The sequence below is a fragment of the Lepisosteus platostomus genome, chromosome 6, assembly GCF_059453375.1.
Source record: "Lepisosteus platostomus isolate fLepPlt1 chromosome 6, fLepPlt1.hap1, whole genome shotgun sequence".
Classification (NCBI taxonomy): Eukaryota; Metazoa; Chordata; class Actinopteri; order Semionotiformes; family Lepisosteidae; genus Lepisosteus; species Lepisosteus platostomus.
The window spans coordinates 67,424,895-67,437,802 of record NC_142616.1 but is presented as its reverse complement, the minus strand read 5'-3'; the positions used below and the strand labels follow the sequence as shown (position 1 = coordinate 67,437,802).

At 49.7% G+C, this 12,908-nt stretch overlaps 1 protein-coding gene across 1 annotated transcript in view; it reads right to left on the bottom strand.

Moving 5' to 3' along the window:
- dnah1 (dynein, axonemal, heavy chain 1) overlaps positions 1–12,908 on the bottom strand; it is a 60,810-nt gene that overhangs the window by 27,243 nt on the left and 20,659 nt on the right. The window contains exons 30-46 of the mRNA XM_088637167.1: positions 12,625–12,730; positions 11,818–11,931; positions 11,438–11,587; positions 10,250–10,336; positions 9,519–9,705; positions 8,908–8,999; positions 8,424–8,578; positions 8,148–8,325; positions 7,279–7,473; positions 6,730–6,849; positions 6,019–6,177; positions 5,143–5,250; positions 4,234–4,374; positions 3,499–3,659; positions 2,440–2,597; positions 1,448–1,621; positions 633–662 (exon numbers count right to left, since the gene is read on the bottom strand). Coding sequence (XP_088493293.1) covers positions 633–662; positions 1,448–1,621; positions 2,440–2,597; positions 3,499–3,659; positions 4,234–4,374; positions 5,143–5,250; positions 6,019–6,177; positions 6,730–6,849; positions 7,279–7,473; positions 8,148–8,325; positions 8,424–8,578; positions 8,908–8,999; positions 9,519–9,705; positions 10,250–10,336; positions 11,438–11,587; positions 11,818–11,931; positions 12,625–12,730 — 2,315 coding nt within the window. The remainder of the gene's footprint in view (positions 1–632; positions 663–1,447; positions 1,622–2,439; positions 2,598–3,498; positions 3,660–4,233; positions 4,375–5,142; positions 5,251–6,018; positions 6,178–6,729; positions 6,850–7,278; positions 7,474–8,147; positions 8,326–8,423; positions 8,579–8,907; positions 9,000–9,518; positions 9,706–10,249; positions 10,337–11,437; positions 11,588–11,817; positions 11,932–12,624; positions 12,731–12,908) is intronic.

The following is a 12,908-nucleotide window of genomic DNA, read 5'->3' as shown; positions in this document are numbered from 1 at the left end:
CACTGGCTTTTCAAGTGAATTGTTTAGAAGATTCAGTGTTCATTCACTTGTTCCTGTTTTTTCATGGTGGTGAAAGCTTTTAATCAATTGCTTCATAAAGTTTTCTTTAATACTACTACTACAGTTACTACTACTACTACTACTACTACTACTAAGACTAAGAATAATATCTTGTGTTCATAAAGCACCTTTTAATGCTAGACTACCTCAATTCTCTTTACTTAGTCAAACTATTTTGATGTACTGTGCTTAAGGTAGTGGAGTATAAAAATGTGTGTCTTATTTTCTAAATATATTTAACTGGCAACAGGCCTGTTGCATTCATTTTTTAAATGAAAAGGTGCTTAGACATGTGATTATTAAAATAGAAGTAATAATAATAAAACTGTTCAAGAAATATTGCTATCATAAAGTCAACAACAAACAGAATGCCATAAAAGGAAGCCCTGCAGCGCTTGTACAAATGCCTTTTTTGGGTATTAAAATGATAATGGGAGAGCTCCAAGCTGCAGCACTCAGCCTTGGTTTCACTGCCTTATAATTCCGTTCCTAATCTACACCAAAGGGCTCCTTCAGGACTGCAACTCTCAGCCTGTCTGTCTGTCTGTCTGTCTGTCTGTGTCCTGACTTACTGCCTGGATCCTTCTTACTCATGTTTCCAGCTGTGGAAGAAAAAGAATATAAATCCCATTAACCCGGGTGCAAAATTCAACAAGATCACATAACCCCACTCACTAGCGATCAATGCAGGGCTACAGGATTAAGCAACACGAAGCACCATAACGTGTGCTTACATACACTATATATCCATCTGTTATGAGAAAGCATCTTGTTCCAGAGACGTATTACTACACAGGGCACAGGCCGGGGCTACACCCTGCACAGGACACACTGCAGAGCTTGCACACAAACACACAGGCACAACTTTCGCACACACGGGGACAATTTCGCGACACCAAGTAAGCTGTCTGGCACATCTTTGGAACGTGGGTGTAGGGGGATGCCTGGAAAAAAGGTGGATGTGGGCTGAACATGCAGACTCCTTACGGAAGGTGTGACCCATTGAGAATCAAAGCCAGGACCCAAGAGCTCTTAGTCAGCACTGCTTACAGCCACACCACCTTACTGCCCTGAACTGTATATGTATCCACATTGTGTGTCTCTGCGCCTGACGTCTCATCGTCTCCTTCCCTGCCTTCACGCATTCAACCCACCCCTATTCACACAGTCCTCCTTCCCTGCCCACCCCTATTCACGCACTCCTCCTTCCCTGGCCACCCTTGTTCCTGCACTCCTCCTCTCCATCCAGCCCACCCCTATTCCTGCACACCTCCACCTCCATGTCCACCCGTATTGCTGCCCTCCTTCTCCCCCTGCCCACCCCAATTCCTGCACTCCTCGTTCCCAGCCTACCCCTAATCCTGCCCTGCTCCTCCCCTGCTCTCACCCATCCAGCTGCCCAGGATGGTGGAGAAGATCTTCCTCTTGCTGGAGTCCTCCATCTCCGTGAAGGAGAGGTAGTTGAAGTGCCGAGTGAATCGGGGAGTGATGGGGTTCCTCCCGCCCCCTGGGGGGCCCATTGCACACGCAAAGTTGATGTCCACCAGCCTCCGGAACGTGCCTGTGGCGGGAGAGAGCCCTGGTGAAACTGCGCCCCCTGGAGGAGCACGACGGCTGTTCTGAACCAGCACAGGGGCGCTCCAGTGGCCAGGAGTCACCAGCACAACAGGGAGACACTCGGGGAGCTCGGACAGAAAGCAGTGAACGAAACCCAACAGTTCCCCCTTTTCACCTGCATAAGGATGTGTGGCTAATGATAGAAAATGTCATGGTAAAGTCACGGTGCTGTAAAGAAAGACCAGAACTGGCAGACGTGGGAAGAACAGATTTATTCAGCAGACGGCAGAGATGAATGTGTTGCAGTAACAGCACCCGTTTGGTTGGGTCACGAACCAGACTGCAGGGGACCGTGATCTGTCCATTGCTTTTCACTCCTGATATTTTACAGTTGGTGGTAATTAAAACACAGCCTGTCCTCTTTTTACAGTCATACGTCTGGGTTTCACAGCAAATACCCAGATGTGTGATTTCCATATCAACACTCATGCTGTGGCATAACTGTATCCCTAATTATTACCCACACTCTCCTCCGAAAAATCTACGCCACAAAAAACTGCATGAAAAAAGTAAACTTTGAAATTGGACTACCGCTATTGCTTAATACCTTTACTATTCATTGGGAGCGTTATAAGAAATATTTGAACTATTACGTTTAAAAGCTTTATCAGGTAGTTGTTTTTATTCTAAAATTTTATGGAAGAACAGTTTTCGCTCTTGATTTTTTAATGAACTCAAGAATGAATCTCATTTGCACACTTCCCACCTCCACTGCGACCAGTGAGGTTTAGTTTTCTGAGAGACCCAGCAAGGAGGCCCTACCTATCTGCTTCCTGTCGTACCAGCCGCCGTGGTCCAGCCACTGACGCAGCAGCTCGATGGGCGGCTGCGCTCCGTACGTCTCCAGCGCAGGCATGTTCAGGTCATCGATGAAGAAAATGAAGTATTTCCCCAGAGGGGGGCCGAAGACTCCCTTTCGCCTGGGGGACACAGCAGACAGGTGTGCTCACGTCAGATACAGCAGACAGGTGCGCTCACGTCAGATACGGACAGGTGTGCTCACGTCAGATACAGCGGACAGGTGCGCTCACGTCAGATACAGCAGACAGGTGCGCTCACGTCAGATACAGCAGACAGGTGCACTCACGTCAGATACAGACAGGTGGGCTCACGTCAGATACAGACAGGTGCGCTCACGTCAGATACAGACAGGTGTGCTCACGTCAGATACAGCAGACAGGTGCGCTCACGTCAGATACAGACAGGTGCGCTCACGTCAGATACAGACAGGTGTGCTCACGTCAGATACAGCAGACAGGTGCGCTCACGTCAGATACAGCGGACAGGTGTGCTCACGTCAGATACAGACAGGTGCGCTCACGTCAGATACAGACAGGTGCGCTCACGTCAGATACAGCGTTTAGGTGCGCTCACGTCAGATACAGACAGGAGTGCTCACGTCAGATACAGACAGGTGCGCTCACGTCAGATCCAGCAAACAGGAGTGCTCACATCAGATACAGCAGACAATTATTTAGCCACAGCAACACAGAAATCAACTGAAGACACAACAGGAGCTCCCTCAAAAAGCAACAGGAGTTCCCTCCCACTGCCACTCAAGACACAATGGAATCTTCAAGGGAAGGACAGGATTTTCTGTTGACCCCAATGCAACAGTTAATTACAAATAAGAAACTGATACTCTTTCATGGGTGCCACATTCAATGTTTTTTTAAATCTTGGGTGGAACTGTGGTATATCTCCAGTGAATCGAACAATGAGCGCGACTCCTGCTGACTCATGTCCTGTCACTCACGGACGGCTGACCAGGCAGCTGTCTTTTTAGCCACCATGCAAGCACTCGAGGCCCCGGGCCCTTGCCTCTTGTCCAGTTTGCTGTCGATGTAGTCCTGGGTCTGGTTGGCGGAGGTGCGGGCGGAGAACATGAGGAAGTGAGTGATGTACGTGGCAGGCATGCCCCTCAGGAGCTTGTTGGACATGGTGAGGGTCTTGCCTGTGCCCGTGGGCCCCACACACAGCACCTGCAGGCCGACACAACCACAGATTACACAGATATCCTCGTTTCTGAACTGTCCCTGTGTGCTTGTGTGCGTATTCTTTGAAATGCACTGGCATCACATCCGAGGCAGACCTGACTTGTACCCCATGCCTCTGGACCAGGCCCTTCCCAGGAGTAAGCACTTTTCTGACTACAGAAGGACGAATAATTACGGTTTTTATATTCCCGGTGTTGTTGCCCATTATGGATGGTCTAAAAAAGAACTTTGTATTTGCTCCTGCTTGGATAATACATTGGTGTATTTTTTTGTTGTTCTCAGTGCTGTCTAAACTCTAAAACAAAACTCATGGAAATCAAAACGAATCAAAAAGCCACATCAGTGCAGGAGCAAGAAGAAGACGAGCGCTGGGACTGACAGTCCACCGCAGGGCGTCATGCTATGCGATGATCTGCAGGCCCAGAGAGACACTGGCAGTCTGTGGCCGGTGTCCATCCCCCTTGTGTAATTCTGGTGTAATGAACGCCCGGCTGGAGTGGAAGGAGGGGATAATCGCACGTCGCTCGTGTTTGCGAACGGACAGATCGGCAGGTCGTACGGGTTTATTGTTGGAGAGCAGCATGTCCATCAGGAAGGACATGCGCACGGTGTCCGGCGTGGGGACGATGATGTCAGAGTAGCTGGTCTCTGGGGTGATGACCACGTTCGGGGAGGACTCCATCCAGCTGACCCAGCACACCTGGACACAAGGACAGACACACATGATGGACTGTCTCAGTCGTTTCAGTCACCTGAAACTGAGCCACAAGAGAATCTGCTTTTCTTATAGTGGCTGTTGTGCAGTTTCGCTGGTTGTTCAGATCAAACCTTTTAATTCTTGAAAAAGGTCACCTTGCAAAGGTGGGTTTTATGATCTGACTTTGATAGTTCAATGTCTACTGATTTGTTTAACAAAACTGGGTGCAAGAATCTCCCTGCCAAGAGAGATCCGAAAATACAGCACCGGGCACGTCTGTCTCTATATCCCAGGACCAGCTTGACCCATTTTCGGATTTCATTACCAAGAGGTTCTTATACAAAACAAGCAGAAAATCACATATATTTAATTCTAGGCAACAAACATTCAGAACTGAACACTGATCTGTTCTATCACTGATACCACACAGTTGTTTAATTAGTAAATTAAATGAATTAGTAAATTAGAGTCCCACAAATTCTCATTGTTGGCTGTGAAGATCTGCTTCTGTTAGGGTTAAAAAACTAAGTGAAAGTGGACCACATGAAAAATTCCTGGTTACTGTTTGATGTTGTAAAGCAAAAAAATGTTTTCATTTGTAATTTCTTTTTGCAATGTTTGAGCTCCTGTTTTTCATTTGCCGGCTGTGTGTTACAATGTGTAAATAAAGGTAAAATAAAGTCTGATTTAATGTTTTTTTATTTCAGCTGAGCTGAGGCACACTTAGGATCAGCGGGAGCTGAGTGTCTTTACTGAGTAAGAAAGACTCACTTTCCTCCCTGACTTCTCCTCCTCCTCCTCCTCAGCCACGTTACTGATCCCAGCGTCATCCAGCCGGTAGTCATAGACCAGGCCCTCCTCAGGGAAGCACAGCTGGACCTATAGGGGAAAAACCAAACACCCCCTAAACTTTAATTGTACAGTACATGAACTTTACTTTTCAAATGCTTTCCTATGTTCAACCTGATTTCCCACCAGAATTAGCCTAAGTGTGGTTTCACTTTGTTAAATTACCCTGCGTTAAGATAAAACCATGTGAAGCCCTTTTTACCAAATTCATTCAATCTACAGTAAAACTACTAAAAGACAAGTTCTTCTTCCAGCTCAGAATATCACCGGTATATGTTCACAGCCTCAGGAGCAGTACTTAGTAAATCTAAATGAATGAATGAGTAGAGTACCTTGGTTTGGAAGGAAGGGTGTGAGCTCTCTTGTGAAAGTACATCTAGGGCGTAATGACCCCAGTGTCTGCTGCTTTTCCCTCCTTCTGTTCTCTCAGTGACTTAGATGAATCAATAACCCGGTGAATCACAAAACAGGTCTTCTTAGAAAGGGATTCAGCTCATACGGTGTTTCATACTTCATGTCACTTATGTTTTAAGCAAGAAAACAATCTCGAAAGGCTCAGTAGGCAGATTCAGATATGATGTATGTCAGTAAATGCAGCTTGTGAACTGGTGACTAAGACCTGAGCCGGGATCAAACATAAAACGAACTCAGTCCAGTCCCACAGATCAGGGTGAGGAAGATCTGAATAGGCAGGGGCAGACAGTCTGGGAACTGTTTCCTGCATACCGGGCGCTGTACAGCCTCAAGCCCTCTGGCTGATGGACGGGCTGGCGGAAAGAGCTCTGGGCTCACTCTCACCTTCTCCACTCTCATCTTGTCCCTGAGCCAGGAGCTGAAACGCCGGCAGCTCTGCGCGTCCCCAGTGGCCCCCACGCTCCACACCAGGGAGAAGATGAACCAGGGTTCGATCAGCTCCCCAAGGCGGGACAGCTTCTCCTGGGAGGGCAGCCTCTCCCCCTGCGGGACAGACAGCCGACAGGCATGATACTGGAGGCGGGAGGACGTAGCTGTGGCTTGTGTTGCCTGTCTGACAACAGCAACAAACCCACTGTGACACCGCAGACTCTGTCAAGGCTGATGAGATCAATTCTCTGACGCCTAGATGGTTGCGGTGAGCTTTCTGTAACTGAAATCAGAAGGACCCTTGGGCCATTTTATCGTGTTACTTAAATTGAAAGATGTGACTCGCTGCCCACTGTCAGGGCACTGCTGGCAGGAACTTGTCGTTTCCCACTGGTGGAGGCTTATCAGCTCAGCGCTTCCAGACTGGGGAGGCACACAGCAGAAGCTCCAACTTTGAAAAAAAGATGCGATACAATCCCAGCAACGAGAACGGCACAGAGACATCGATTCTGGGAGGAACTGCCTACATGGAGTTTAGCTCTTGCTCAAGTGCTGCATTTATAGCTACAAGAAGCCTGGACCATCCAAACTGCTGGGCAGGATGTGGGTTAACATGGTAAGCATACACACGCGCTCAGCAGAAGCTCTTCTGACCCGGGTCTTTACCTCCTTCTGAATGAAGGGCTGGAAGAAGCAGTCCAGCAGCTTGAGCAGGCTGAAGGCCAGGTTGCTGTCCATAGACGCGATGACCTCGGTCACGGACTGGCGGACGAAGGCGATGGAGTCCTGCGGACGGGGCAGAGTTAGTCCCTAGCCCCCTGTCTGACAGCGGCCCCTGCGTGCCCACAGCACCCACCACTGCATTTCTGGGACCGTTCAACGAGACGGGACCCGGACACCAGCCAGCTTGAGAAAACTGATACCTATAAATGACCTGTAAGAGTTCTATCAGTCCATAAATATACCCAATCTTGGATTATTAAATTAATAAAAATCTAAGCACTTTATTTCAGTCATAATCTTCTCGGACTGCATAACTGATATACAGTTAATGTCAAGTTGGGCACAGTAATAATACAATATCATCCGCCGTAGAGAATGTGCAGCTCTTTCAGAGAAGGTGAGGCTCCTTAATGAGTTCAATTCCTCCACTTCCAGGGCAGCCCTGTAATCCTGTCCTGTCCTGGAGAGGCTGACGGGGTGAGGGGTCGGTACCTGGAGGAACCTGTCGAAGAGAGAGGCCAGCTGCTGGCTGAAGGGCTGAACGGGCAGGGGCAGGGTGCGCAGCCAGCACTCGGTGAAGGGGGTCAGGCCCAGGATGCTGGGCTCCAGATACACCATCCCGCAGCGCGACACTGTGGCTGGAGACGCTACGGCCAGGTCCTGCACCTCGAACATCATGGTCATCACCTGGACACACACACACAGGACACACCGGAACATCATGACCATCAACTGGACACACACAGGACATACTTGGACATCATGCTCATCACCTGGACACACACACACAGGACACACCGGAACATCATGACCATCAACTGGACACACACAGGACACACTTGGACATCATGGTCATCAACTGGTCACACACAGGACACACTTGGACATCATGGTCATCACCTGGACACATACAGTACATGATCACTGCACACACACAGAGTGACCAGAACATACACACACACAGGGGCAGACACAAGACCCAGGACACAAACACGGAAAGATCCAAGACACACACGCCAATCCAGGATATACAAAAACACACACATAAACCCAGGGAACACACAGACACAAACAAGCTGTAGATCCAGAACACACATAGATAGATAAATATACTCAGGACAGATACAGGCATGGATAGATTTGCAGGACACACACACCCATATACACAGACTTGGATAAGTTCAACACACATAGATAAATCCAGTCTAAACTGCTACGCCACCTAACAGAATCATAAACACACCACTGCTACAGTACAGCATGAATCTGTTCATTTCAACTTCCTTAGGTTTACTCTTTGTCATTGTGACACATGACTGGGAGCCCCAGCAGAACGGGGAGCCCCGGGGAACCCCACTCACGTCTGCCAGCTTGATGATCTCCCCCGAGCTCAGGCACAGCTTCTTGTTGTCGTCCAGCACCGTGTTCATGTTCTCGATCCACACGGCGTCCACCGGCCCGTCAAACATGTACCACTTCTTCTCCTGGTCCATCGCCACCGCTCCCACCCGGATCAGAGACGACAGGATCCCGTCCGTCCTGGGGGTCGGCGGGAGAGAAGGTTGTGTGGGCAAGCCGTGACCCTTACAGTGTATCTTGAACAGTTCATCTATTCGCAATGTGGTGTGGCCTCTCACCACTCGTGGGTCAGCAGGTCGAACTCTCCGTACAGCTGCCCCATGGTGATGGATTTGGGGTTCAGGACATAGGTCTGCACAGCCTCGTATGTCCCCCCACTGACGGAGGGCTGCCCCTTCAGCGCCGTCATCGCTGCCCCCAGGATCTCGTAGCACTGCGAGGCGGGGAGGCATGGTGTCAGCTGGGCGCTCAGTAGAGCATACCCACAGCCACGCGCGAGGTGTTAAACTAAACCCCCAGACTTTTGAATGCAGGACTGAGTTTGCAAAACAAGAGAGAACAGCGCAGGGCCTTGTCTCTCACCTGTGAAATATCAGATTTTTCAAATGCCAATAGAGACCTCCAATCACTTAGTTAATCTTTGTTCATTGAGGCTGGAGGGACACTCCCTGTGGGTGCTGCGGTTGCCAACAAGAGTAGGAAGCAGAAGAGCAGGATTGCTAAACCGACTGACCGGTGTTTTTACAGCCTTAATTACAATACCTTGGTTTTTCCAGACCCCGAGGGCCCCACCAGCATCAGCCCGTGACGCACCACAGTGGTCTCGTAGAGCTGAATGCACTTCATTATGTAGCCTGCAGGGTGAGAACAGCGCAGACATGAGCAAACGAACTCACAGCCCAACTCCCTCACATTCAAGTCAGCAAGGCAGAGTTGTGTTGGTTCTCAACAGGCCCTCATTTGGAAGAGATCACGCATCCATGCAAAGCCTCCTCAGGACGCACTGGGAAAAGCGATAGTTTCTACAGTCTTAGTCACTACTTTCTCAGATAATCTTGTTCTTTATTCATGCAGTAAACCATGCAGGCTACCACCTTCTAGACCTTGATTAGCTTACTTTTGACACCCCTGGACGCCCCCTCAGAAATGACCATAGCAGAGGTCCATGTGCCATCCACACAAGCCTGGGCCGTTCCGAATCAGTGAATGTGGCCATTACTCGTCAAACCCCACAACTCACTGAGCAGGCCCATTGTGGGGTAGGCTTTAGGTAGCTATGGACTCCCTGGCTCCTGTGACTCCTGGGACAACCTGGGCACCCCCTCTGAGCTCAGCGACCCACCCCCCCACCGTGGCACAGCACTCCGGCTCACCATCCACGTCCTTGAGGCAGCTCTTGAAGCAGACGTTGCGGATCGACTCCTCCAGGATGCCGTAGTCGATGGGCTCCTCCTTGATCTTGGGGAAGAGGTCGGACACGATGCCGTTGAAGAGCTTGAGGTCGTCCTGGAGGAACTTCGGCACGTTGACGTCGCGGATCGCGCGGAGACAGATCAGCTCCTGCAGGGACGCGGCACAGTCTACCGTCAAATACTGATCCCCTTCAATTTCACTTCTGCACAGGCCTCAGCTATTTAATTACAGTCATAGCATCAAGGTGGCACCTGTAGCTGAAACAATGCCAACTGAACAATCTATTAAGTGTGACAGCCGTTCTGTGTCAGACTGTACGTTTTCGATACCAATTCTACATGAACATTACCAGGCAGATGTTCTAGTGATTTAACTAATTAATGATGCAGGGTTCTAGTACGTACAGCAAATCTGCAACCTTAAAACCCTGCATTGATCCGTCACGTGGTTAAAGTCCTGCAGGGGAAGGTGTTGTATTTGACTACTATGCTGGCTGCTGCAACACGGCTGTGAGGCCTTACCTTCTTTGGTGTCGAAAGGTGTATTGAACAAGGCAGGTGTGTTCAAGCACAGGGCTTCAAGGGTTTCAGGAAATCGAGTCTGAATACTTGCACAGAGAAACGTGAGACAGCACGCTGGGCTGGGGGACTCGAGTGGGGAAGCAATACCTGTTGCGCTCTGAGCAGCTCACCTCGTTCATGGCGGGATTCTCTCTCTTGAGGTTTCCAGCCGCAGAGATGACCGTCTTCACCGCTCTCATCCCGAAGTCGTAGTGATCCTGTGTGCACACAGACATCCCCAGTGCGTTCACCTAAGCCTGCGGCTCTTGATTTTACATGGGTAAAACTGGGAAAACACATATTTACTGCTGAGTGTGTTTGTGCACAGTGCGGGTACCTACTTCAGATGGAATTATTTTTACCATTGGTGCGTAAATTTAAACTCGAAGACTGCAGGAATACTGTAATGCCAGCCGTGCGATTGAATCCCTTCGCAGCCCTGTGACATGGCCAGTCCTGTACAGGATGTGGTGTGTCACCTCTGCCAGGGTGCGAACAGGCAGTCACAGACGGACACACACCGGAGGGCGCTGTCACGCTGCTGCAGGCTCTGCAAGGCAGCTCTGGAGCACAACGCTGTGCGGACGATGCCAAGAGGAGCCTGAGATGGTGGAGTCTGGCGGATTTGAGCTGGAGTGACACGCGGCAGCAGTAACTCCTGTGCATTTAAGGCAAGAAAAGCTTTGCAAGTTTGTGTGGGGATTTGCAGCACGAGTGGAATTGTGGGAGATTCCCCTGGGGCCGTAGCTTTTCCAGCGTGCAGGAAAGTGTCTGTACGCTCTGTGGCTGCGCGGATCTTATTTTGTTGTGTTTGGGAGACACACCAATGACTTGGAACAGATCCTCAGGGTGGGGCTCAGAGCTGCTACAGCACAGCTGATGGCGTGACTGGACCACAGGCGCGACAGTGCCGTCACACAGCACAGACAGAGGCTGAGCAGTGGCGGGGGAGCGGACTGCAGCAGGGAACATCTTGTAGATGGTCAGAACTTCTTCGCCCATTTCATTGACATTAAAAACTGAAGCCTTTCACTGAGGTTTTTTTTTTCCGGAAAAAGCTAAAGCCCAAAGCCGACCTGGGAATTTTTGCATGCTGGGATCTATTGCAACTACAAAGCCTGATTTCACTCATTACAGTGATAATGAACTGACTGAAAATGACCTTTACGAGGATAATAAACTGACTGACATGTTACAGTGATAATGATCTGACTGACATGTTACAGAGAGAATGAACTGAGTGACATGTTACAGAGAGAATGTACTGAGTGATGACGAACTGACGGCTGACTGAGACCACCGGCCTATAAACCACAGACCTGGGAGCTGAGCTGCTCGGAGGACAGTTTGAAGGTGGTGGTGATCTTCTTGGACAGGACCTTGGCGTCACTGAAGCCAAAGGAGTAGAGGGAAATCTCCGCAATCATGGCGTAGTCTGGCACCATCATGGCCACCGGCCGGAAGAGGGCCTGGACCACAGGGGAGAAGAAATCCAGGGAACAACGGGATCAGACACACCCAAACAAATTGGAAAACAGACATCCTAGGTGGTTCCAGCCCACCACTCTTATAAATCACTCAGAATCGCTCGTATAAAGCATCTTATTTTGTAACATATATGGTGCACTACGGCAAATGGTGGATTCGTTGAAAACGGTAACGGTTATTATTATTAAAATTAACGTAGTGATTGAGTCACCTTGAGGTTGTCAGGCAGCTCGGTGCGGCCGGCGTAGCCTGGGTTCATGGTGATGAAGACAGCGCAGGAGGGCACCAGAGGGATCTCCGCTCCTTCAAACACAAACCTGCTGGCCTGCGTGCACACACACACACACAATTTACACACACAGCGTGAGGTGTGAGTTCCTGTCTGGTGTGGCTCTGTGGCTTTAGTGCATTCTGTATGATGAGCGCCCACCTCAAGCGTAGGAGAGTCACAGCCCAACAAGTTTTCCTGTTGCTCTTAATTGCCAATTTCCTATGGTCTAACTGACAACTAATAATTTAGCACGTCATTTGGTCAATTAAGCAATTTTCAGTTTCCTACTTGTAGCAGAATACTAAATATGTCCCATAATCATCATATTTAGATCATCCAGGAATCCTGATATACAGCACATTTAATAAAATCACTACATACATTAAAAGGCAGCCATTCTTTGTCATTGGTGAGTCAGGGTCCTGTCTGCTCATTCTCTAGTTCTCACTGATACATGCCTGTGCTCCTGTGCCCCTGGGTTCCAGCCTCCCAGTTTCCCCAGCTGCCTGCCTGACTGGAGATTACTGACTCCTTACTGAGGTCTGGCACTGAAAGAGTCGGTTTAAGGGTGATGGCCAGACTGGATTCTCTCCCTGTTAGAGTGGGAGTTATGGTCAGGCTGGTCTCACCGACCGGGCAAAGTGTTCAGGCGTTACAGTAAGAGTGTAAGAGTGGGCGTGGTGGTCAGGAGTTATGGTCAGACCGGTCTCATGGAGTGGGCACAGTGGTCAGAGCCGGTGGCCTCACCCTCTGTTGCTGTGCTTTCTGAATGGTGGTGATCTGCTGAGCCACCACTGACAGCACCTCCACGTCGATGCGGTTAAACTCGTCGAAACACGCCCAGGCCCCAGAGCTGGAACAACAGCACAGGGCGCCCTTACAGTCGACCGCGGCAAACGCACAGTGACAACAGCAACACCGGGCCGGGGGGCCGGAGCGCTGGGGAACGACGTAAAGGCTGACACATACAGCAGGAAAAGCTGGCACAGTCAGAAGGATGGTTAAACCCAGGGAAAACTGAAGATGTGCCA